General features: G+C 46.2%; 1 gene segment (V, D, J or C); it reads left to right on the top strand.

The window, feature by feature from the left end:
- The first annotated feature begins 216 nt into the window (after window positions 1–216).
- Window positions 217–22,189, top strand: LOC119959486. The segment is given in 7 exon segments: window positions 217–262; window positions 391–746; window positions 1,935–1,971; window positions 18,011–18,307; window positions 18,509–18,817; window positions 19,449–19,757; window positions 21,737–22,189. Coding segments are annotated over 7 exon segments (1,746 nt in total).
- The last annotated feature ends 5,015 nt before the right edge of the window (window positions 22,190–27,204 follow it).

Genomic DNA, 27,204 nt, shown 5'->3' on the forward strand with positions numbered 1-27,204 from the left:
ATAGTAAATCTCTGTGTCCATTCTGTTGGGGGTGTGGAAGGTGGGACGTGGATCCAGTCGCCGCCTCCACCAGGGAATCAACAGGCGGCGCCTGGAAAGCCGCCCCCTTCTGCCGGGTATTTAAATGCCGCTCACTGGGACCCGAATCCAACAGTCCGGGAGCTGGTTTGTTCACTGAGTTCCTGACACAACCATTTCCCCCAAATGGCCAGAAGGATGAGGTGGGCCATTTCTCTCAGTTTGTTGCTGACTTTCTTATCCCGTGAGTAGTTTTTATTGTCCAAGTCTCTCACTGTTACTGTCTCAGTGTTAGTCTCTCTCTGGAATGTTCCAGTGTCACCAATCATTTCACCAGCATTAATCCTCGGGCTTTTTGATATATTTTTACAGGTGTCCAGTCGGATGTTGTGTTGACTCAGCCAGAGGCAGAGACTGGGCGTCCCGGAGGCTCCCTGACACTGACCTGTAAAACCAGCGGCTTCGATCTCGGCACCGCTTCCATGCACTGGGTCCGGCAGGTTCCCGGACAGGGGCTGGAGTGGCTGGTTTGGTACTATAGTTCATCCAGCAACAACTACGCCCCAGCCATTAAAGATCGATTCACTGCGTCCAAAGACACTTCGAACAACATCTTCTCTTTGGCCATGAGGAGTCTGAAGACCGAAGACACCGCCATCTATTACTGTGCAAGAGACCACAGCGAGAGGAACCAGGGCTGGACCCGCACAAGAACAGCTCGAGAGGGAATTCAGCAACTTGCACCTTAACCTGAAGGTCAGCACTTGATTCAAATGTAATATTAATGTCAGTGATCAGAGTCATTGCACAAGCTGCTTCTTACATAACTCACACAGAGAAAATTAAACAGTAAAACTGAACACACCAATCGATATAATAGGATGAGCTTGTGTCAGTTTATATTTATTGTTAACAGTTTCAGCTATTACAGACTTGTATATAATCATCGTTTTATTATTTCTGATACTTGGGAAAATCTATGTACATTGGATTTGATAAACTGCTGTATAAATTGTAAATTAGATCAGAAGTAAACGTGTATTTGAAGTGAATATTGAGCGGCAGGACTGAACAGAGAGTGAGTGCAGTATTTGTGCGGCTGTCTGTCACTGTGACTACAGTGGGTCACAGTGCTGTGCACAGCGACATCCTCATACAAAAACCTCAGAGAAAGAGTTTGTTCAAATTGGTGATCAGGGCCACAACACGAACGTTAAAGTAAACGAGTTTTAAATAAAACAACGTTTGGAAGTAATATTAGTTTGCAAAAAGGTATAAAAATCTTCCACTTTATCACTGTTGACCGACTCGCGAAATGTGCACAGAGGTTTTAAAAGTGTTCCGATCTTCTTTATAAATGTAATGACCAGGACAAGCTGAAATAACTCACCCATTCGCCCTTGGAAGAGACAGAGTTAGTTTTTTGGGAGAGCAGTGAAATTATATCTCTGTATTTTATAGTTAACCGTCTGCCGCAGTATTTGACACGCTGTGTCTCACTGTGATACCTGGGTGGCACAGCAGTTACTGTCAATACAAAAAGCCCCTCAGCACTAATTAACTGAGGCTGGCTCAGTGCTCGCTTTTACAATCCAACTTTATTCACAGTGAAGCATTATTTGATTGCAGCAATGAGAAAATAATAAGAATTAATGTGGAAAATTGGTGGTCGTTATTTAGTCACAATTGGTGTTTTCAATAACATTTCCATGTCTGTGAAATGTAAAACATTCGGTCATTTATGAAGAGAGAACGGTATCCACAAATATTAATATAATTTCCCGAAAATTAATCGTGAATTTTCTTTACTGTTGGTTTGTGAATATTTAAAATAATGGTGGATTTCTGTCTATTTTATGCAGGTGCGGTTATTGTATGGAGCAGCTCAGGGAATGTGATACTGTGACATCATGGACTACTGGGGACAAGGCACCATGGTGACGGTGACTGCAGGTAAGAACCATTCCGTCATTTACCAACTGTTTTACTTGAGTATTTGTTTTATATTTTTCTGCATTTTCAAAATCCATTCGTTCACTGAAATGTGTTTTGGTGGATCATGTATTGGGATGTTGTTGCAATGTTTCATTTGATTCTGCTGAAAGGGGGATATAGAATCCCGCGGTTTCTTGACAGAAAGATGCTGCTGAGGGATTCAGTCCCTGTTTGCTGTGATCTGATGTTTATTTGCTGAGGATACTGTGTGGCTGGGTTACTTTAAATACAAAACGTCTGTTTGTACGATGTTTAATCTCGGTTCTATCTAATGTCTGCAGTTTGTACCGTCCACCGCACAAGTGTATGAGATTGACCCCAACATTGATAAAATGTGTTAAAGTTTCTGTATTATCTTATTGAACATGTTCTGCTTACTGAAAGTGCTGATGATATCATTCAAGTTTTCTGTTTAGTTTACTGTTCATTCATTTGATGACATGAGGGTTTGGTGCATTCAAAATTGAGATTTTCTTGCAATGTTACATTCGATTCTTTTGGAAGTGTTTTGTAGAATTGAGCTGCTTCTCTATGATGTTTCACTCCTTCAGTGATGTGATTTGGTGTTTTCCTGCTGAGGAATGTTTTTGGGTGACTTTGTGTAGGAAAGTTTGTGAAACGGTTTGGTGTGTCTGTATTGTTTCAACTCGGTGACACTGAGCGGTTACACGGTTTGTGATTGAATGCAGAGGCTGCGTGTTGGAAACTGCTTGTCGCAGGATTGTCGACAGAGAACAGGGAGGCTGTTTCTGCATCTTGAAAAAAAGTGAAAATTGCAGATTAAACTAAGCCACGTTTTACCACAAATCCTTTCCGAGCACAAGTTGTTGCTGCAATCAGTTTGCCGTTTGTGCAAATTTAAATCTCCGTGGCATCTGATGGTTGCAGCTTTTACCATCAACTGCAAACATTAAAAGCATTAAATGTGTTTGAAAAATGACTCAGTATGAAAAAAATGGTTAAGTTTCAATATTTATTTGGTGTTAATATTCGAGCACCTCGCAATGCTATTGCTGTTATTCCACATTTCTGTTTAGTTTAATAATTCATACATTTGGTGACTAGCTGGTTTGCTGGATATTGATATTTTCTTGCAAAGTTAAGTTTGATGCTGTTCGACGTAGAATTGAGCTGCTTCTCCATAAACGGGTTTCATTGATGTGATTTAGTGTTTTGTTCTGCTGAGGAGATTGTGTATCTGGGTGACTTTAAATGATTCAGATCTGTCAAACGGTTCAGCGTTTCTGCATTGTTTCTGCATTGTTTAAACTCGGTGACACTGAGCGGTTACACGTTTTCTGGTTGAATGCAAACAGTCTCCGCGTTTGAAAATGCTTGAAGGGCGATTGTCGGGTGAAAACAGCCAGGCTTAAGAAAATAATCGAATAAAGATATATTGATGCATTTTGTAATTTTAACTGATGCTTCCAGATTAAACGAAATAGTGACTGAAACGCCCATGCAGAACATAGTAACATTTATATAATTCAAACAATTCCAATGCGGTGATACAACTCCATATTAACCAAAGGTTATTATATATTAATATAATTCATCATTAATCACCTTTCACAATCCTGCTGTGTTCCGCACGAGGTTAACTTGACCGGACAGGTTTCTAGGCTGGAAATACTTTGTAATTCCAGTTATTCTATTATTTCTGTGGCGCTGCAACCATATTATACCTTCACTGTAATGCGTAGTTGGGTAGCGAGGTAATTATCATTAATCTAATGTTAAATAGGTTTCTGAGATGTGGAAGTCGCTGCCAATCAAGGAATTGTTCCCATGATTTTATTTGTATTGTAGGAAAGTTCAGATTGCCTATGGCAAGAGATTGAAAAGTAAAAGCTTGAATGTCAAACCGGTTTATTTATTTACAAAAGGTTAAAAGTAGCTTTGCATTTGATAATGACATCCTGTCTCCCATAGCTGTGCTCTACACACGATAGAATTATAGGAAGAACAGATGATTGGAAAGGAAGAATGATTATATCTTAGCTTTAGGCATACATTTTATTAAATGCTAAATTCAACAACAAATTGTCGACTCCACTTGGTCATAATGGGTGAGTTTTGCAAATGATTTGAATAAACATTACTGAGCTGGTCTCGAAATATTCATTACTTTCTGAGAATAGATGGAGTTTATGATTTATCAATATTTTCAGAAAGGCGCATATTTTACACATTTGTAGGTCGAATAGAGCAATTGGAGTTTAAAGAAATGTGAATATAGTCAATTAAATGTTAAGATGTTTCCATCGAGTAATTTGGAGTTTACTGTTCAACATTGTTTGATTGTCAGGTTGTTTTAATTAAACCCCAATTATTTCATAACGCTCTGGGTAAAAACAATTTGGGGATTATTGAAAGCTATTTTTATTATATTTATTATTATAGTACAGATAATCGAATAAAGAATTAGCTGACAATTAACAATAACTTACAGTACAATATCAGTGAGAATTAATTCAACATAAATGATCTCCTACAATTGAGTTGTATCCTGGCGTGCAATATCTCAAATGTTTTAGAGAATTTTAATAATACCTGAAATTAATTGAGGAAACCATACATTTCATTATACTGCTGTGTGCAGCTCAATTATTTTACTGATTACATTCTTTTGCCCTGATTATTTTTCTGATTACATTTAATTGTGTTTTTAGATCATATCAGTGGGTAATGTGAATATTTCCTGGTTTGTTTAATTATTACCTTGTCACTGAGTCTCTGTTCCGTCATTAATCTAGCCTGAATCTGTAATATTTAATCTGCTAATTTTCAGCAAAACTACTTTTTGCCCAATTGTCGAGTTTTGAGATAGACAGAGAGAAATAGTTAAAAACCGAATGCAGTTTTGAAATTAATGTCAGTTTAATTTCAAATAAATTACTAAATTATTGTTGTCGGAAGTTGACCATTGATAAATTAGAATCAAACAGTTTCATGAAATTGACAGATTGAACAGATCTATCTGCTGGAACTCGATTGTTGTCATTTGTGTCTGTTCAGTTTCTGTGCGTGCGGTCACTGTGCTGGGACCAGGAATCTTCCTGACTGGTTGTAAATCTTCTGCTTCATTTTCCAATATTTCAGGGAGTACAATTTGATCAATCTCTTCAATAAAACTTGTATATGTGTGGAATGTGGAAATTATACTTGATGTTTGACTAGGTGACTCAGAAAGGGGATTCCAAGCCCAGATTGTGACAGTCAGAAAGAATTCAGCAACGCCAGACAGGCTGGAGAAGGAGATTTGGGTGATTTTTAAGCAGTGATATATCGGTCTTGGGAATTTTCGATTCGGCAATGCAGAGAGCGATTTATTGGGTTACATTCCGTGCTATGGCAGTCCTTGATTTATTTAATGCATCAGTGCAGCGGAGAAATCCCTTTGCATTTGATTTTTAATCCTATCCTAGGATTCTGGAGGCGCTGGCAAGGCTAGATTTTAATATATCCCTGGGGCTGGTTTAGCTCACTCGGCTAAATCGCTGGCTTTTTACAGCAGACTAAGCAGGCCAGCAGCACGATTCGATTCCCGTACCAGCCTCCCCGGACAGGCGCCGGAATGTGGCGACTATGGGCTTTTCACAGTAACTTCATTGAAGCCTACTCGTGACAATAAGCGATTTTCATTTCATTTCATTAAGGGTCCTTGGGAAAGTTTTGATGTGAAGCATCCTTGAATAGCTGCAGTCCATGTGGCGGAGGTATATCTGCAATATTGCTAGGGAGAGAGGTCCAGAATTTTGACTCGGCGACAGTGAAGGATTGGCAGTATATTTCCAAATCAGGACGGTGAGTGTCTTGGAAGGGAACTTGCAGGTGTTGGTGCACCCATACATCGATACAAACACATACACACTCTCACTCTCTCACTCGCTATTTATCTTACATCCTCACACAAACGAATTCTCTCACGCGCATAATCACAATACGGCAGCACGGTAGCATTGTGGATAGCACAACCGCTTCACAGCTCCAGGGTCCCAGGTTCGATTCCCGGCTGGGTCACTGTCTGTGTGGAGTCTGCACATCCTCCCCGTGTGTGCGTGGGTTTCCTCCGGGTACTCCGGTTTCCTCCCACAGTCCAAAGATGTGCAGGTTAGGTGGATTGGCCATGCAAAATTGCCCTGAGTGTCCAAAATTGCCCTTAGTGTTGGGTGGGGTTACTGGGTTATGGGGATAGGGTGGAGGTGTTGACGTTGGGTAGGATGCTCTTTCCAAGAGCCGGTGCAGACTCGATGGGCCGAATGGCCTCCTTCTGCATTGTAAATTCTATATAAAAAATATACACACTGTGCCTCACACACAATCACACACTCACAATCTCACTCTCAGACACACTGTGATGATCTCTCACTCACGCGCTCTCACTCACACACGATCTATCTCACACGTATTCTCTTTCACCAAATCTCTGACACACTTTGCCTCACTCTCACACCCACTCTCAAACACACAGACCGTCTCTCTCCCTCACAAACAAGCATAATCGCTCTTCAAACGTAGCATTTTTTTCTTTCAGGCTCTCTCTCACACATATTCCCTCTTATATACATATACAATATCTCAGACGCACACAAACTCACCAACACATTATTACTCTCTCACTCTCTCGCTTACACGCTCTCTCAAACGTGCACCCTGGCACATGCCCTCTCTCTCTCTCTCTCATGGACACTGTCTCATTCTCTCTCTCTGTTGACAAACAAACTATTTCTCTCTTTCAGGCATGCAGTATCTCACACTCTCACACATTCTCTCTCTCTCTGACACACACACTCTCTCATCCGCACATTCTTTCTCTCACACACTCCCTCTCTATGGCAGACACACTATCTCAGACACACAGATCTCTCTCTCCCACACACAGTCTCACATCCATAATCGCTCTTCAAACAGAATCATTCCTTATTTCACACACATAATCTCAAACATACTACTGTATCTCTCTCCCTTTCTCTCACACACACTTCCACAGACACAAACACGCACCCTGTCACACACATACATTCTCTCACCTGCTCGCTCTCATGCACATTGTGTCACGTGCCTCTCTCAAACAATCTCTCTCTTTCGCACATGCACACTCTCATACACAAACACATACATACTCACACAAGCACTTATTTCTCTCTCTGACACACACTGGTACATACATACCTCGTGAACACACTTTCTTTCACTCAAACACAGACATGTTGAGGGCATTTAAAAGTTTATTGGATAAGCATATGGATGATAATGGCATAGTGTAGGTTAGATGGCCTTTAGTTTTTGACTTCCCATGTCGGTGCAACATCGTGGGCCGAAGGGCCTGTACTGCGCTGTATCGTTCTATGTTCTATGTTCTATGTTCTTTGGCATACTCTATCACATGTTCTCAGAAACACACAAACGTGCCCACACATTCTGTCTCTCTCTGACACACGTGGTCTCTCTCTCACTGTCTGAGGTACACACCCACGTGCTCTCTAATCTCACACACACTCACATACACACACAATCTCGAACTCACGCACACAATCTTCCCATTACACACTCTCACACACATTGCCTCTCTCACTCACACACAAAATCTCTCTCACACACATCCCCTCACACACACTCACACAGAAACTCTCCCTTGCAAATTATTTTATTCTCCCTCTAACACCTATCTCACATACATACACGTACTCTGTCTCTCTCACACACACAGGAACACACACATAGGGGCACACAGGAACACACACATATGTTCACACACACATACTCAGGAGCACACACACACTCATCACACACACAGCAGCACACAAACAGGAACAGATACACACACTCACAGACACACAGTAACACGCACAAGGGGATACAGAGGGACACACACACACACACAGGGACAGACACACGCTCACACACACACACATGAACACCTAGGAACACGCACACAGGGATACACACACACAAGAACGCACAGACAGCTGAGTGTGACTGTTCGTGACATCAAGGCAACATTTGAACCAGTGTTGCATCAAGGACCCCGAGCAAAACTGAAGTTTATGGGAATCGGGGGGAAATTCCCCGCTGGTTTGAGTCATACCGAGTGGAAAGAAAGATGGTTTCGATTGTTGGAGATCAATCATCTCAGTTCCAGGACATCACTGCAGGGGTTCCTCAGTGTCGGCCCCACCATATTTAGCTGCTTCATCAATGACCTTCCAAAAGTCAGAAATGGGGATTTTGGCTGATCATTGAACGATGTTCAGCACCATTCACGACTCCGCAGTTACTGAAGCAGTCCATTGCTAAATGCAGCAAGATCTGGACTATATCCAGGCTTGGGCTGACAAGGGGAAAGTAACATTCGCACCAGACAAGTGCACGCAATGGACATCTCAAACAAGCGAAGATCGAACGATCACCCCAATGCCATTCAATGGAATTACCATCGCTGAATGTCCTGCTGACCATTGACCAGAAACTGAACTGGACTCGCCATATACACTGTGTGGCTGTGACAACAGGTCAGAGACTCGGAATTCTGCAACAAAAACACTTCCTGATGCCCCAAATCCTGTCCACCATCTGCAACACCAGGTTAAAGTCCAACAGGTTTGTTTGGAATCCCTAGCTTTCAGAGCGCAGCTCCTTCATCAGGTGAGTCACCTGAGTAAGAATTCTTACTGTGCTCAACATAGTCCAACGCCGGCATCTCCATATCACCATCTGCAAGGCACGGTTCAGGAGTGTGATGGAATGCTCTCCACTTGTCTGGATGAATGCAGCTCCAATGACACAAAAGTAGCCCGCTTAATTGGCACACCATCGACAACCACTCCCTCCCTCCACCACTGAGGGACACTGGCAGCAGTGTGTAACACCTACAACATGCTCTGAAGGAGCTGGTCATGGCTGCTTGGACAGCACCTTCAAATCTCACAACAGCTACCATGTGGACAAGGACAGCAGACACATGGGAACATCACCAACTGGAATTTCTCCATCCAGCCTCTCACCATCGTGACCTCAAGATATCACGTTGTTCCTTCACTATCCATGATTCAAAATTCTGGAGCTGCCTCCCAAACACCACATGGACTGCAGTGGTTGAAGAATGAAGCTCACCACCATCTTCTCTAGGGCAATGAGAGGTGGGAAATAAATGTTGGCTCAGCCAGAGACGTCTGCATCACAAGAATGAAGAAAACACACTCTCTGACACAATATGACAATTTTACGGCCTGAAATTGCCATTTTCAACATTAAAATCCAGTTCCGAATTGTTTTGTACAGAATGAAATCACACCGACATTAAAGCAGCTGCCCAGTGATCTACACTGCTGTCTGACTGTACACAGCCGGTGTTACTGACAGTATTAAAGCAGCTGCCCAGTGATCTACACTGCTGTCTGACTGTACACAGCCGGTGTTACTGACAGTATTAAAGCAGCTGCCCAGTGATCTACACTGCTGTCTGACTGTACACAGCCGGTGTTACTGACAGTATTAAAGCAGCTGCCCAGTGATCTACACTGCTGTCTGACTGTACACAGCCGGTGTTACTGAAAGTATTAAAGCAGCTGCCCAGTGATCTACACTGCTGTCTGACTGTACACAGCCGGTGTTACTGAAAGTAGTAAAGCAGCTGCCCAGTGATCTACACTGCTGTCTGACTGTACACAGCCGGTGTTACTGAAAGTATTAAAGCAGCTGCCCAGTGATCTACACTGCTGTCTGACTGTACACAGCCGGTGTTACTGACAGTATTAAAGCAGCTGCCCAGTGATCTACACTGCTGTCTGACTGCACACAGCCGGTGTTACTGAAAGCTGATCAATGTGTAGAATCAGGACAGGATCGTTGGAGAGGAAGAGGAGGAGGTGGGGGTGGTGCAGCCGAATGGAGGAGCCCCCAGCTCGGCTGTGGACAACAGACAAGAGAAAGCTGAGCCTGAGCGGAATGCCATCCAGAGAAACATCGCCCGGCTTGGCCCGGAGTACCTGAATGATCACTCATTCACCCTCACTCAACGTCACTCACACTCACTCACACTCACTCACACTCACTCACCGTCACTCACACTCACCCACCGTCACTCACACTCACCCACACTCACTCACACTCACTCACTGTCACTCACACTCACCCACACTCACTCACACTCACTCACTGTCACTCACACTCACTCACGCTCACTCGCCGTCACTCTCACTCACTCACACTCACTCACCGTCACTCACACTCACGCACACTCACTCACACTCACTCACCGTCACTCACACTGACCCACCGTCACTCACACTCACCCACACTCACTCACACTCACTCACTGTCACTCACACTCACCCACACTCACTCACACTCACTCACTGTCACTCACACTCACTCACGCTCACTCGCCGTCACTCTCACTCACTCACACTCACTCACCGTCACTCACACTCACGCACACTCACTCACACTCACTCACCGTCACTCACACTCACCCACACCCACTCACATTCACTCACCATCACTCATACTCACTCACACTCACTCACTGTCACTCACACTCACTCACTCTCACTCACACTCGCTCACCCCTGTTCACACTCACTCACAGTCACTCATACACACTGACTGATTAACCCATACTCATTTACCGACACTAAGTCACAATCCCTCCCTCAATCATCCACCCTCATGCATCCATACCCACTAACCCACATTCATTCACACACCCACACTCACCTATGCACATCCTCAATCACCAACCCTCATTCCCTTACCCTCACTCACTCACAGTAATCCGTCCGAACTAACTCATCCTCCCTCACCCACCTTGTCATCCACATTCACTTCCTCACCCTCACTCACCAACCCTCACCCAGCTTCACTCACCCACCCCCACTCACCAACCCTCACCCAGCTTCACTCACCCACCCTCACTAAACAACCCTCACCCAGCCTCACTCACCCACCCTCACTAACCAACCCTCACCCAGCCTCACTCACCCACCCTCACTAACCAACTCTCACCCAGCCTCACTCACCCACCCTCACCCAGCCTCACTCACCCACCCTCACTAACCAACCCTCACCCAGCCTCACTAACCAACCCTCACCCAGCCTCACTCACCCACCCTCACTCACCAACCCTCACCCAGCGTCACTCACCCACCCTCACTAACCAACCCTCACCCAGCCTCACTAACCAACCCTCACCTAGCCTCACTCACCCACCCTCACTAACCAACCCTCACCCAGCCTCACTCACCCACCCTCACTAACCAACCCTCAAACAGCCTCACCCACCCACCCTCACTAATCAACCCTCACCCACCCTCACTAACCAACCCTCACCCAGCCTCACTCACCCACCCTCACTAACCAACCCTCACCCAGCCTCACTCACCCACCCTCACTAACCAACCCTCACCCAGCCTCACTCACCCACGCTCACTAACCAACCCTCACCCAGCCTCACTCACCCACCCTCACTAACCAACCCTCACCCAGCCTCACTCACCCACCCTCACTAACCAATCCTCACCCACCGTCACTCACCCACCCTCACTAACTAACCCTCACCCAGCCTCACTCACCCACCCACCCTCACTAACCAACACTCACCCACCCTCACTAACCAACCCTCACTAACCAACCCTCACCCTGCCTCACTCACCCACCCTCACTAACCAACCCTCACCCAGCCTCACTCACCCACCCTCACTAACCAACCCTCACCCACCATCACTCACTCACACTCACTCACCCACCCTCACACTCACCAACTCTCACTCACACTCACTCACACTTACACACACTCAACCAGCCCACTCACACTTATTCACTCACCCCCACTCACCCTCGCTCACCAACAATCACCCACCCTCATTCACTGTCACTCACTCGCCCACTCTCACCCACACTCACTCTCTCACACTCATTCACCCACATTCAACCACCCCACTCTCACTCGCTCACCCTCACTCACCAACCCTCACCCACCCTCACTCAATCACTCCAACTCACCCTCACTCACCAACCCTCACCCATCCTCATTCACACTATCTCACTCACCCACCCTCACCCTCACTCACTCACACTCATTCACCCACACTCAACCACCCCACTCACTCACTCATCCTCACTCACCGACTCACACTCACACTCGCACACACTCACTCACCCACACTACTCACACTCAGTCACACTCACTCACCCTCACTCGCCAACCCTCACCCCATCTCTCACACTCATTCCCGCAACTACATTCACTCACTCCCACTCACCCTCACTCACCAACCTTCACTCACACTGACTCACACTCACTCACCCACAGCCAACCACCCCACTCAAACCCACTCACCCACTTTCAATCACTCACACTCACTCAACCACCCTTGCTCATGGAAATCACTCAGTCCCTTCACTCAGCCACCGTCACTCACTCACACTCACTTATTCACTCACTCCACACAAATTAATTCACTCCCCTAACTCAACCAGTCTCACACGCCCAGCTTCGCTCACTTTTCATAACTCACGCACCCTCATTCACCCACAGTCATTCGCTCACCCAATGTGATTCACTCACCCACACTCATTCACCCTCACTCATCCACCCTCATTCACTCAACTTCATTTACACGCCCTCACTGAGCCTCACCTTCATTCACCCACCTTCACTCACTCAGTAGGCCTCATTCACACATCCTCGCTCACCCACTGTCACTCACTCTCCATCATTCATGCATCCTCCCTCCCTCACCCACCATTACTCACGCAGCCACATTCAGAAACCTCAGATCACCCAAAATCTCACTCAACACCAAATCGCCCACTCATTTATTTACATGCTGTGGAGATGCTGGCGTTGGATTGGGTGAGCACAGTAAGAAATCTGACAACTCCAGGTTAAAGTCCAACAGGTTTGTTTGAAACTCTAGCTTTCGCAGCACTGCTCCTTCCTCAGGTGAGTGAAGAGGTAGGTTCCAGAAATATATATACAGACAAAACTCTATATGTATGTTTCTGGAACATATCTTTTCATTCACCTGAGGAAGGAGCAGTGCTCCGAAAGCTTGTGTTTGAAACAAATCTGTTGGACTTTAACCTGGTGTTGTAAGACTTCTTACAGTGCTCATTTATTTTCAACCACCACCGTCGCCCATGCATCCTCCCTCACTCACCAATCCATCCTCAATCATTTACAATCGCACGCCCATCCTCATGCTCCACACTCATACGCGCCCACCATTGTTCATGCACACACACTGACACACCATGCCACCCTCTTCTCACTCCCGCCCTAATTCACACCCACGCTCGCTCACCCTCATTCACTTGTCCCCTTGCTCACTAAATGGGAGGAGTTAGTCTGCAATAAGAGAGGAAGAGAGAATTGGAGCGAGGAGTGAGAGCCAGTGTGCACGAATGTGGTGGCCTGGCAAGGCGGCAGTAGGACCCAGGAGAAAGAGAAGAGAGCTGGAGGGAAGCGTCAGGGTCGGGGGCGGGGAGAATTGTAAAGAGGACGTGGGAAAATATCGAGGGAGAGGAACATGTCAAAGAGTCATGGAATAGAGCAGAGAGCCCTGGAAAAGGTAGAGAGATGGGGAAATGTGCGGGAAGCCTCGGAAAAGGCAGAGAGCTGTGGAAAACTGCGGGGAGCCTGAGAAAATATAGAGAGTTGGGGAAAGCACAGGGAGCCTGGGAAAAGGCAGAGAGCTGGGGAAAAGCACAGGAAGGCTGGGAAAATATAGAGAGCTGGGGGAAAGCATAGGAAGCCTGGGAAAATATAGAGAGCCGGGGAAAGGACAGGGAGCCTGGGAAAAGGCAGAGAGCAGGGGGAAAGCACAGGGAGCCTGGGAAAAGGCAGAGAGCCGGGGGAAAGCATAGGGAAGTTGGGAAAAGGTAGAGAGTTGGGGAAAAGCACAGGGAGACTGGGAAAAGGCAGCGATCTGGAGAAAGTACAGGGAGCCTGGGAAAAGGTAGAGGTTTGGAGGAAAGCGCGTAAGCCTGGGAAAAGGTAGAAAGCTGGGAAAACGTGCGGGGAACCTGGGAAAAGGTAGAGAGCTGGGGAAAAGCACAGTGAGCCTGGGAAAAGGTAGAGAGCTGGGGGAAAGCACAGGAAGCCTGGAAAAGGTAGAGAGCTGGGGAAAAGTGCGGGGAGTCTGGGAAAAGGCAGAGAGCAGGGGAAAAGCGCAGGGAGTCTGGGAAAGGGCAGAGAGCGGGGGAAAGCACAGGGAGCCTGGGAACAGGCAGAGAGCTGGGGAAGAGCACAGGAGCCTGGGAAAATGTATAGAGCTGTGGGAAAGCGCAGGGAGCCTGTGAAAAGGTAGAAAGCTGGGGAAAAGTGCGGGGAGTTTGGGAAAAGGCAGAGAGTTGGGGGAAAGCGCAGGGAGTCTGGGAAAGGGCAGAGAGTTGGGGGAATAGGATAGGGAGCCTGGAAAACGTTTGAGAGCTGGAGGAAAGCAAAAGGAGTCCGGAAAATGCAGGAAGTGGGGCGAAAGCTCAGGGAGCCTGGGAAAAGGCTGAGAGCTGGGGAAAAGCGCAGGGAGCCTGGGAAAAGGCTGAGAGCTGGGGAAAAGCGTAGGGAGACTGGGAAAGGCTGAGAGCTGGGGAAAAGCACAGGGAGACTGGGAAAAGGCTGAGAGCTGGGGAAAAGCGCAGGGAGACTGGGAAAAGGTAGACAGCTGGGAAAAAGCGCAGGATGCCTGGGAAAAGGTAGGGAGCTGGGAAAAAGCACAGGATGCCTGGAAAAAGGTAGAGATCTGGGAAAAAGCACAGGATGCCTGGGAAAAGGTAGAGAGCTGGGGAAAATCACAGGAAGCCTGGGAAAAGGTAGAGAGCTGGGGAAAATGACAGGAAGCCTGGGAGACGATATGGAGATGGGGGAAAGCACAGGGAGCCTGGGAAAAGATAGAGCTGGGGAAAAGCGCAGGGAGACTGGGAAAAAGTATAGAGCTGGGGAAAAGTGCAGGGAGCCTGGGAAAAGAAGGAGCTGGGGAAAAGCGCAGGGAGACTGGGAAAAGATAGAGCTGGGGAACAGCGCAGGGAGACTGGGAAAAGGTAGAGAGCTGGGGAAAAGTGCAGGGAGCCTGGGAAAAGAAGGAGCTGGGGAAAAGCGCAGGGAGACTGGGAAAATGCAGAGAGCTGGGGAAAAGTGCAGCGAGCCTGGGAAAAGGTAGAGAGCTGGTGGGAAAGCGCAGGGAGCCTTGGAAAGGATGGAGCTGGGGAAAAGCACAGGGAGGCTGGGAAAAGGCAGAGAGTTGGGGAAAAGCAGAGGGAGTCTGGGAAAGGGCAGAGAGTTGGGGGAAAGCACAGGGAGCCTGGGAAAAGGTAGAGAGCTGGGGAAAGCACAGGGAGCCTGGGAAAAGGCTGAGAGCTGGGGATAAGCACAGGGAGCCTGGGAAAAGGCTGAGAGCTTGGGGAAAGCACAGGGAGCCTGGGAAAAGGCTGAGAGCTGGGGAAAAGCGGAGGGAGATTGGGAAGGGCTGAGAGCTGGGGAAAAGCGCAGGGAGACTGGGAAAAGGCTGAGAGCTGGGGAAAAGCACAGGGAGACTGGGAAAAGATAGAGAGCTGGGGAAAAGCACAGGATGCCTGGGAAAAGGTAGAAAGCTGGGAAAAAGCACAGGAAGCCTGGGAGACGATATGGAGATGGGGGAAAGCACAGGGAGCCTGGGAAAAGATAGAGCTGGGGAAAAGCGCAGAGAGACTGGGAAAAGGTATAGAGCTGGGGAAAAGTGCAGGGAGCCTGGGAAAAGAAGGAGCTGGGGAAAAGCGCAGGGAGACTGGGAAAAGATAGAGCTGGGGAAAAGTGCAGGGAGCCTGGGAAAAGAAGGAGCTGGGGAAAAGCGCAGGGAGACTGGGAAGAGGTAGAGAGATGGGGAAAAGCACAGGGAGCCTGGGAAAAGGTAGAGAGCTGGGGGGAAAGCGCAGGGAGCCTGGGAAAAGATGGAGCTGGGGAAAAGCACAGGGAGGCTGGGAAAAGGCAGAGAGTTGGGGAAAAGCAGAGGGAGTCTGGGAAAGGGCAGAGAGTTGGGGGAAAGCACAGGGAGCCTGGGAAAAGGTAGAGAGCTGGGGAAAGCACAGGGAGCCTGGGAAAAGGCTGAGAGCTGGGGATAAGCACAGGGAGCCTGGGAAAAGGCTGAGAGCTTGGGGAAAGCACAGGGAGCCTGGGAAAAGGCTGAGAGCTGGGGAAAAGCGGAGGGAGACTGGGAAGGGCTGAGAGCTGGGGAAAAGCGCAGGGAGACTGGGAAAAGGCTGAGAGCTGGGGAAAAGCACAGGGAGACTGGGAAAAGATAGAGAGCTGGGGAAAAGCACAGGATGCCTGGGAAAAGGTAGAGAGCTGGGAAAAAGCACAGGAGCCTGGGAGACGATATGGAGATGGGGGAAAGCACAGGGAGCCTGGGAAAAGATAGAGCTGGGGAAAAGCGCAGACTGGGAAAAGGTATAGAGCTGGGGAAAAGTGCAGGGAGCCTGGGAAAAGAAGGAGCTGGGGAAAAGCGCAGGGAGACTGGGAAAAGATAGAGCTGGGGAAAAGTGCAGGGAGCCTGGGAAAAGAAGGAGCTGGGGAAAAGCGCAGGGAGACTGGGAAGAGGTAGAGAGATGGGGAAAAGCACAGGGAGCCTGGGAAAAGGTAGAGAGCTGGGGGGAAAGCGCAGGGAGCCTGGGAAAAGATGGAGCTGGGGAAAAGCGCAGGGAGACTGGGAAAAGGCAGAGAGCTGGGGAAAAGCACAGGGAGCCTCGGATACGGCAGCGAGCTGGGGTGGGGGGGGGGGACACATGGAGCCTGGGAAATGGTATAAAGCTGGGTTAAAGTACAGGGAGCCTGGGAAAAGGCAGAGAGCTGGGGAAAAGCACAGGGAGCCTGAGAAAAGGCAGAGAGCTGGGGAAAAGCACAGGGAGCCTGGGAAAAGGCAGAGAGCTGGGTAAAAGCACAGGGAGCCTCGGAATGGGTAGCGAGCTGGCCGGGGTGGGGGGTGGGGGGGGGGGGGGGTACACGGAGCCTGGGAAATTGTATAAAGCTGTGTAAAGTATAGGGAGCCTGGGAAATACGAGAGCTGAGTAGTGAGCAGGTGAGATGACCAGAGAGCTGAGCGCAGACAGGGGAGAGAATCTGCAGGAACACGGGGAAAAGTGGTAATTGCTGGGCCAAAGCCAATAATCAGGGGGCAAAGTGCCATGTTCTGGGGAAAAGCACAAAGAGCAAGTGGAAAGTTCCAGAAGCTGAGGCAAAGAGCAAACAACCTGAAAAGATGCAGCTGGGCAAATTACAGAAGTGGAGGAAAGATCAGAGAGCTGGGAAAAGCGCAGAGAGCTGGGAAAAGGACAGGAAGCTGGTTAACGCGGATACATGGAATGCGGAGTCCATCCCACAATCCGCTCCGCCATAATCATATTGAATAGTGCAGGAGACCTGAGGGACCGAATGGCCGCATCCCGCTTTTAATGTCCAGGGTCCTGTAATTGGAGAATTTTGGAGTTACTTGCACATGTGCTCAAACGTAGAATTTTATAGTCATTATTTAAATACCTGGATGATTTTTCTGAAGCAAAGTCACGACTCCTTGTTTTGGGGAGTGGGGGTAGTGAGGTGGAGAGAGGGGGGACAACAGTCAGTTTGAACACAGGCAATTTCCAAAACAGCAATGACAGAAATGGAGAGACAACTTCTTTATCACAAAGTGCTGTTGGTGGAAAAAACATTGGTGTCATAAATAATGGGGAAACCCTCCGCTCTGCTCATTGAAAGGAATGAATGGTACATTTTCAGATGACACCACAATGCTAATTTCTGCAAGGTGTTAGAAATGGAGAAAGAGATGTGAGTTTCTAAAGAGGGAATAAACAAATGGTGATTCTCAAAAGTTAGAAGTAACAGAAGCTCAAGTATGGATGCAGTTTTAATGCGAACGGTTTATGATAAATTTGTAACTTTATCCAAATTCTAAGTTCTAAGATTCTAATCTTAATGACAAATCCCAGAGTCTAACTTGTTCAATTGGCCATTCTCTCCCAGCGACACCGTCTCCGCCCACTCTCTACAGCCTGGTCTCCTGTCAGCAACACAACACCGGCGGCTCCGTCACCTACGGCTGTTTGGCGATGGACTACTCCCCAGAAATCACCAGCCTTACCTGGAAGAAAGATGGGCAGCTGATCAGCACTGGAGTTAAGGAATACCCGTCAGCAAGAAACAAGAAGGGAACCTACACCCTGAGCAGCCAGTTAACCATCACCGAGTCAGAGGGGGAATGCAGCAAAATCAGCTGTGAGGTTCGACACAGCGGCTCAGACAAGAGCATTGGAATGACATGTAAGTGTTATGGAAACTGTGCGAAGCAGAACCGCTGTGATTACTTTATTTACACCTTTGGCTATAACATATTTATGATAAAGTGTGCCGTTCTGATTCCTGAGGAAAATATTGGCCGCAGAGAAACAGTTAAAATATAATAAATCATTTTATTTGTCACACCATCTTCTGCAAGAAATGTCTAAATTGTGTTTCTTGAAGGCCCGCCTGGTGTCCCTCCACATGTTATCCTCACCGTGAGTTCCAGTGAAGAAATCACAAGACAGAAATTTGCAACCATCGTCTGTTCAATTAACGATTTCCAGACAAATTCAATCACGGTAAAGTGGCTGAAGAATGGACAACCCATGGCTTCAGGAATTGTCACCTCTCCCGCCTGTGAAGTGAACGGGAACTTCTCGGCGAGCAGTCGGCTGACAGTCTCCGCTGGGGAATGGTTCAGCAAAGCGGTCTATACCTGCCAGGTCACTCATCAAGAGGTCACCCAAAGTCACAACATCACCGCGTCTGGTAAGAGACACAAACAGAGGAAACAATAAATCATCCTGAACTCTGATGTTAATCCAAATCAGGAATTTATTAAAATCAGGACAAAGCACAGAATAACTTCTAATTTACTGCCATGTAGTTTGTGTTTCATTCTGATGTAAGAGCTGCATTTGGATTGCTCACCATTCAGGATTTGATCAGCAGAGAAATAAATGTTTCCCTCTAATTTGAAGTCATTTAGTGAGTGAGGTGGATTTGATATCAGCCTTATCCTGAGACAGCTGATTATATTTGAGAGGCAGTAGGTGTCTGAACCCCTTTATTGATAACAGCTCCAAGGAAAATTGTTGGAAAGTTCATTCAACCTATTTATAAATCAGCCTTCCGTATTAGGTTTCCGAGATCAGGATTGGAATATTTGTATTGGGAATGCTGCAATACTCGTTCATTAGAATGCCATTGGTGCTGACTGTATTTCACAATGAGAATCGTTTAAGATGACCAAACTGGTTTTCCATTGTGTACAGAAGATTAATGGCGATCATTGGAAGTTTCGAAGTTGATTTATTCCCATTGAGTGAGTGAAGGCTGAATCCTTCTGTCCTGATTCTGAAGATGAAACTTGTGTTGATTTTCATGTTTTCATTCACAGATCCTTCTGATTGTATTACCGCCTCAGTAACAATACTGCCACCACCAATAGAACAGGTCTTACTGGAGGCGACTGTCACCTTAACCTGCGTCATTTCGAATGGTCCTTATGGAGTCAACGTGTCCTGGAGTGAAGCGAAGAAGCCGCTGAAATCAGAGATTGCCGACCAGCCTGGGGCAGATACTGAGAGCGTGGTCAGCAAATTAAACATCTCGACACAAGCCTGGCTGAGTGGGGCTGTGTTTGACTGTGTGGCGAGCCATCAGGACCTGCCAACTCCTTTAAGAATTTCAATCCACAAAAAAATAGGTGAGCGGTGAAACTGAAGCAATAAGTGAATCATTGTGTCTATTTCTGGTGTCAGTGCAGCGGTCAGTATTTAGCATTCAGTGTATTTATGGTCCATTCTGATTGGTAATTCCACGACTAAAAATTTTGGGCCTGTTGATCTTAAGGGGGAAATTGCTACGTAGATGAAGGAACAATGAATTAAAAGCAGTGATATGGGGTTTAGACGGAGCTAGACCAATGGCCACAAGACGTAGGAGCAGACGTAGGCCATTCAGCCCAACAACACTGATCCAGCCTTCAATGAGATCATAACTGATCTGATGTGATGATCTTCAACTCCTCTTTCCCGCCTTCTCCCGCTGTTACCAGACACCTAAACGACCCTCTTACGGACTGACCTCATTAACACTACACCTCTGTATGCTTCACCCGATGCCGGTGTTAAGTAGTTACATTGTGTACCTTATGTTGCCCTGTTATGTATTTTATTTTATTTCCCTTTCTTTTCATGTACTGAATGATCTGTTGAGCTGCTTGCAGAAAATACTTTTCACTGTACCTCGGTACACGTGACAATAAACAAAATCCAATCCCATATCTCTCATTGGTTTAAAATATGTCTCTCTCAACCTTGAACATACTGAACAACCCAGAATCTACAGCCCCCTGGGTTAAATAATTCTACAGCTCCCCGACGCTCTGAGAGAGGAAATTCCTTCTCATCTCTGTCTTAAATGGGCGAACATTGACTATGTGATCCTGCACTCTGGTCCGAGATGCTCCCACAAGGGAAAACAACCTCTCAGCGACTACACTCCGAAGCTCCCTGAGAATCTTTCATGTCTCAATTAGGCCGCCTTCGTTCTTCTAAACTCCAATCAGTCCAGGCCCAGCCTACTTAACTTCTCCCCATAAGAAAATCCCTCCATACTCGGGATCAACATCGTGATCCTTCTCTGGACTGCCTTCAAAACCAATCTGTCTTCCTTAGATAAGGGCACCAAAACTATTCAAAATATATCAGGTGTAGTCTAACTAATGCCTTGTATAGTTTTAGCTCGACTTCCACATGTTTATATTCTATTCCCTTTGAAATAAATGTCAACATTCAAATTGTCTCCATATTACCTGCAGAACTTGCGTTTTGTGGTTTCTGCGCGAGGATCCCCAATTCCCCCGTTACTTCAGCTTCCTACAGTCTTTCTCCAGCTAAATAATATTCCGTTATGTTCCTCCTCCTACCAAAGTGTCTCACCTCACATTTCTCAACATTATGTTCCATCTGCCAAGTTTTTACTCAGTAACTTAAGCTGTCTCTGTCGCTCTCTAGATTTTCTGTAACCTCACCACTTGCCTTTATATTTTTTGTCATCTGCAGCCGTGGGAAGAGTGCATTCATTTATTAAACACAGTTTTGAAATTTATGTATATTACATCTAATGCCCCCCTTTCTCTAGCTTTCTCCTTATCACCTCAAATAAGGGCAATAAATTTGTCAGGCATGATTTCACCTTCACGAAGCCGGGCTGACTCTGTTTGATTATATTGTGTATTTCTAAATGCTCAGCTATTGGATCCGTTATAATGGACTCAAACCGTTTCCCACTGACAGATGTTAAGGTCCCTGGCCTATAGTTACCTGTTTTTGACACCCTCCCTTTTGAATAAGGGTGTTACATTGGCAGTTTTCTAATCCTCTTGGGGTAAGGTGGGAGGAGCCTGGTTTGGAGTTTAGACACCAGCACAGAACAGTTGGGCCGAATGGCCTGTTTCCCTGCTGTACACTTTCTGAAACTTTCGAATCCAATATCCGTAAATTCTCAGGGAAAAGGATTGTGTCCACCTCTGCTCCGAGCTGGGAACCCGGACAGATCCCAATGTGGAAAATGGAAACCTTTAAAATCCAACACAAAACACATTTCTCTCACATCTACCCCGCGGTTCCATTGTCTCCGGAATTCCCCATTTTATTGACATTTATTGTACATTTTCTGCAGATCCCAATCCGCGGGAACCGTCCGTCTCTGTCCTCCTGCCCTCGGCTGAAGACGTCTCCGCTCAGAGATTCGTCTCCCTCAGCTGCTTAGTGAGAGGTTTCTCCCCCCGAGAGATCTTCGTCAAGTGGACCGTCAATGACAAGCCGGTGAATCCCGGGAACTACAAGAACACCGAGGTGATGGCGGAGAACGGCAATAGCTCCTTCTTCATGTACAGCCTGTTATCCATTGCAGCGGAGGAGTGGGCCAGCGGTGCTTCTTACTCCTGTGTGGTGGGACATGAAGCCATCCCCTTGAAGATCATCAACAGAACGGTTGATAAATCCAGCGGTAAACCCAGTTTTGTGAACATTTCCCTCGCTCTGATGGACACCGTTAATTCATGTCAATGATAATCTGTTGGTTAGATTTCGAACTAAAATAAAATAATAAAGTTTTTTCCTCCAATTGTGATTTAAATGCACTGCCGCTTAATTAATGGCGCTTCCACTTTGCTGATATTAGATCTGTTCAATGAGACCCGGATTTCTATAGGTCTCAGCTCCAAGTCTGATACAACCAGAGCTCCCAGCTCAGATACACCCTGGGTTAGAGACAGAGTAAATCTCATTCATTCCAGGATTCAACAAAATATCTTCATTGACTTTCCTCCCGCTGAGGAGAAATCGGACAATTTCCCATTTCAGACAAACCCATCACATTTAGATCTCGGTGTTCTTGCTTCTCTCATTGTCCATCCCTTTAAAATTAATGTCAGCTTTAAGTTGCTGCATCACACCCAGTGGGAACTGAATTGAGGATCACACAGAAACATGGACCAACAATCCCCAGTCAAAGAGAGGGGAAAGTGAAATTGTTAATACACTGTACCCCCACTTCACCAACAGTGGGAGGAGCATTAGTTAATCCACTGTACCCGCACTTCCCCAACAGAGAGAGGGGGAGGGGCTTTAGTTAATACACTGTACCCCCACTTCCCCAACAGAGAGACGGGGAGGGGCTTTAGTTAATCCACTGTACCCCCACTTCCCCAACAGAGAGACGGGGAGGGGCTTTAGTTTATCCACTGTATACCCACTTCCACAATAGAGAGAGGGGGAGGGGCTTTAGTTAATTCACTGTACCCCCACTTCCCCAACAGAGAGAGGGGGAGGGGCATTAGTTAATCCACTGTAACCCACTTCCCCAACAAAGAGAGGCAGAGGGGCTTTAGTTAATTCACTGTACCCCCACTTCCTCAACAGAGAGAGGGGGAGGGGCATTAGTTAATCCACTGTAGCCCACTTCCCCAACAAAGAGAGGAAGAGGGGCATTACTTAATGCACTGTACTCCCATTTCCCAGGCAAAGAGAGGGGTAGGGGCATTACTTAACACAGTGTACCCCCAATACCCAGGCAAAGAGAGGGGTAGGGGCATTAGTTAACACAGTGTATCCCCACTACCCAGGCAAAGAGAGGGGTAGGGGCATTAGTTAACACAGTGTACCCCCACTACCCAGGCAAAGAGAGGGGTAGGGGAATTAATGAACAAACTGTACCTTAATTTCCCCAGCAAAGAGAGGAAGAGGGGCATTAGTTAACACACTGTACCCTCACTTCCCCAACAAAGAGACGGTGGGGGCCTGAGTTAATCCACTGTACACCCGCTTCCAACAGTGAGAGGGAGAGGGATTAGTTAATCCACTGTACCCACACTTCCCCAACAAAGAGAGCTAAGGGGCAATACTGACCCATTTTACCTCCACTTTCCCGACCAAAAGAGGAGGAAGGTGATGAGTGAACTCTCTGTATCTCCACCTCCAACAGGGAGAATCCAAAGGCAATTTGCTGAGCTGACCAGAGAGAGGGAGATTATTAACTCAATATCTTCCCAGTCCCCAAGCAGGGAGTTTGAAAGTAAACGGTTCTCTCGACTAAGAATTCAGTTACTGACATTACAAGGCGGCATGTAGCTTACTAGCTACATGGCTAAAAGACCATCATGATAAAGATGTTCTAAAAATTTATGCAACAGAATTTTTTAGCACCCTTGTTCCTCTTATCTGTATGCTGAGACCGATTCCGCATAATCCAAATCCAGACTGGTGATTGAGTTCTCCCTGGGTTTTCACTGTTCTCTCCTGAGGCACCTCCTTGTATTTTTGCATTCGGTCACCTGATGTCAGCTTGCAGCTCACACAAAACACATTTATATGCAGAAAGTTCAACATATTCTACATTGGTACCAATAATACCTACAACTGGCAAAGCTACAGGCAGCTGATACAAATACACAGACAGATAAACAGACACAGACACTACACATACATGCACACAGACCCAGAAACACACACACGCTCACACGTAGACACAAACACACACATGGGCACACACATAGAAACACATGCATAAACATACACACAGGCACAACGAACCACACATATTTTGACACAAAAACACACGCAAACGTGCGCAAAAATTCACAAACATGCACATAAACACAAACAAGCCCACATTTATACAGAGACAGACACACGTGCACATCCACACATGGACACACAAATCCACACACACAAGTGGCTACACAAATGTATGCAAACAGACACATACAACCACATGTCCACACAGATACAGAAATATATAAACCAGACAAGCAGGATGACAGAAGAATATGAAACACAAATGTAACCAATAACATATACATTAGCAGAATTTCACGATGAGAGAAATATTTCCATTCAAACAGAGACAGTAATCCACATTAACACACGAATGGGCTCACGTAGACACATATTAGCAGACTCGTACACACGCTAACACGAACACATATGAATACACATAGAATTATCAATACACATCAATAGATAGTTATAAACAACCATCAACGCATAAATAGCACTGCTGCCTCACAGCGCCATAAACCCGGGTTCAATTCCAGCCTTGGGTGATTGTCTGTGTAGTGTTTCCACGTTCTCCAGTGTCTGTTCCTGTTTCCTCCGGGTGCTCCAGTTTCCTCCCACAATCTAAAGCTGTGCAGGTTCGGTGGATTGGCCAGGCTATATTACCCCTTAGTGCCCACAATGTTAGGTGGGGTTACCAGGTTCTGGGGTTAGGGCAGGGGCATGCGTCCAGATAGGGTGCTCTTTCCGAGGGTCGGTGCAGACTCAATGGGCCGAATGGCCTCGTTAGGCACAGTAGGGATTATCCGATGATGATTCTATGATGAAATACACGCATCAACAAACACACACACACACAAACGCACTTATCTAGACACAAACATTAAGACACTGACATGCATGTTGAACGTATAAAGACACATTAACACTTTTATTACTGGGCAGGGAAGTATAAACTTATATTATAACAGGCATTAATATATAAACATAGACTTCAACACACAACACACACACAATAAACACTCATATTTACACATTGACTTAAGATAAATTTACACACAGGCGCCGACACACAAATACACAGATCAATACTCATTGACACATGAACATACACAATGACACTTATAAAGACATCGGGACACACAAATGAAGAGTAAAGAAACACGAATTTCGCATCTACACAGACACAAAAGCTAAAGAACAAACACAGACGTCAGGCAAGGGCGGCACGGTGACGCAATGGTTAGCACTGCTGCCTCACGATCCCGCTCCTGGGTCTGTGTCCCTGTGGACTTTCCTCGTGACCCGTGGGTCTCACGCCGACAACCCAAAGATGTGCAGGGTAGGTGGATTGGCCATGTTAAATTGCCGCTTAATTGAAAGGAAAAAGTTACAGAGATCGATTTCCGAGTGTCATGAACTCAACAGTAGATATGCAATGACAAATATATTAAAGAATGAATTAGCAGCGGGAGAAAATGAAACGAGAATATTAAAAATAAAACGTGTATTAACAAACAATCTGATTATATTTATTGGGCTCGATCCTCGTAGATACCACAGACCACACCTGGACTGAAGACAATGAGGATGATAACGGGAACATCTGGACAACCGCTTCCACATTCATCACCCTGTTCTTCCTGAGCATTTCCTACAGCGCTGCAGTCACTCTGGTGAAGGTGAGAAGATTCAATCCACTCACACTTCAAACTGACAGAAGCCGTTTAAAAACCCTAAATGTTTGATTTGATTAAAAACTCTAACATCAATGTTCCAGATCATAAACATCTGCTTCATCATTTTCTCTCTCTTTTACAGATCAAGTGATCGGTTGACGTTCGGACGCTGTAGATTTTCCTCAGCTGTTTATTATTATCTGTGTGTGACAGAAATACAATATCTCCTCTTGGTGACTCTAACAGTAACATCCTCTCCGTTTATTATTCTGCATCTGTAACTGAGACAATCATGGACAGTATTTCTGCTTTTCAGTTTAAAATGTACAAGATAATTTTGGCTGTAATGTAACTGTAGCTAATAATTTCTCTCAATATCATGTCTAAATAAGTAACTTATCTCGTACCTTATTCACAACAATTTTCTTCCCTTTATGTTGAGCTCCTGTTCTCTCTTGTGTCTGTTACAGTTGTACATACATTTGGCAGCTCAGATGGCATGTGTTCTGTTCTCAGTGTGACCCTCAATCACTATTTTCCCTTTTGTAAACATCAAAATAAACTTTTGTGTAATATTTTCTCTGAAATTTTAATAAATATTGAATGAAAAATGAAGAAAATAAGACTAATCGGAACTCCTTTCTCTAAGGTCTATCGGCACTGATCGATTTCCCCGATTATACAGTTGTCTCCCCTTTCCCAGACAGATATTTCTCACCAGTCCTGTCTGGGATGTGTCGGAACTCAAGGCCCCTCAGTGAAAGAGCCACTGCGCCGCCAAGCGGCCCATCCGGGTTAAGACACCTTCACCTTTGCCTTTTTATGGTAAACTCTAGAGACAGGATGCCAGCTAAAGAATTCTACAGATTCACTCCCCTCTGATGGAAGAAATGTCTCCTCATCTCTGTCCTAAATTTGAGATCTCTTACTCTGAGATTATGCCCTCTGGTCTCAGACTCTCCCACAAGAGGAAACAAGATTGTTTTTCAGGCTGTGTAACTGGTTAAAGCTCTTTCCACAGTCAGTTCACTGGAACACTCCCACTCAGGTGTGTGTGGGTCTCGGGGCTTTTCCAGTCACACTTGTTTGAAATCGCTTCCCACAGTCCGAACAGACAAACACATTGACAGTTTGTGATATTTAGATCCTAATGAATTGAGTGACTGTCAGATCTTGATGTTATATTTGGTTCCAGTTGCCCAGCTGCCAATCCTCCCGTTCTAATGCCTGAAAAATAAGTTTACAAAAATGATCACTGTAAGAATAGGATAGAAATTCACAACAGATCATTCTAGTTTCTATCAAACCTTCTTTCGTCTCTTGCTTTCCTCAAGCATGTGGTCCAGTCAAAATAAAAGACCAAAATCAGCTAGAAGCCCCAACAAAAGTGTCACTGCCTGTGCGGAGTCTG

This window comes from Scyliorhinus canicula, unplaced genomic scaffold (assembly GCF_902713615.1).
Source record: "Scyliorhinus canicula unplaced genomic scaffold, sScyCan1.1, whole genome shotgun sequence".
Classification (NCBI taxonomy): domain Eukaryota; kingdom Metazoa; phylum Chordata; class Chondrichthyes; order Carcharhiniformes; family Scyliorhinidae; genus Scyliorhinus; species Scyliorhinus canicula.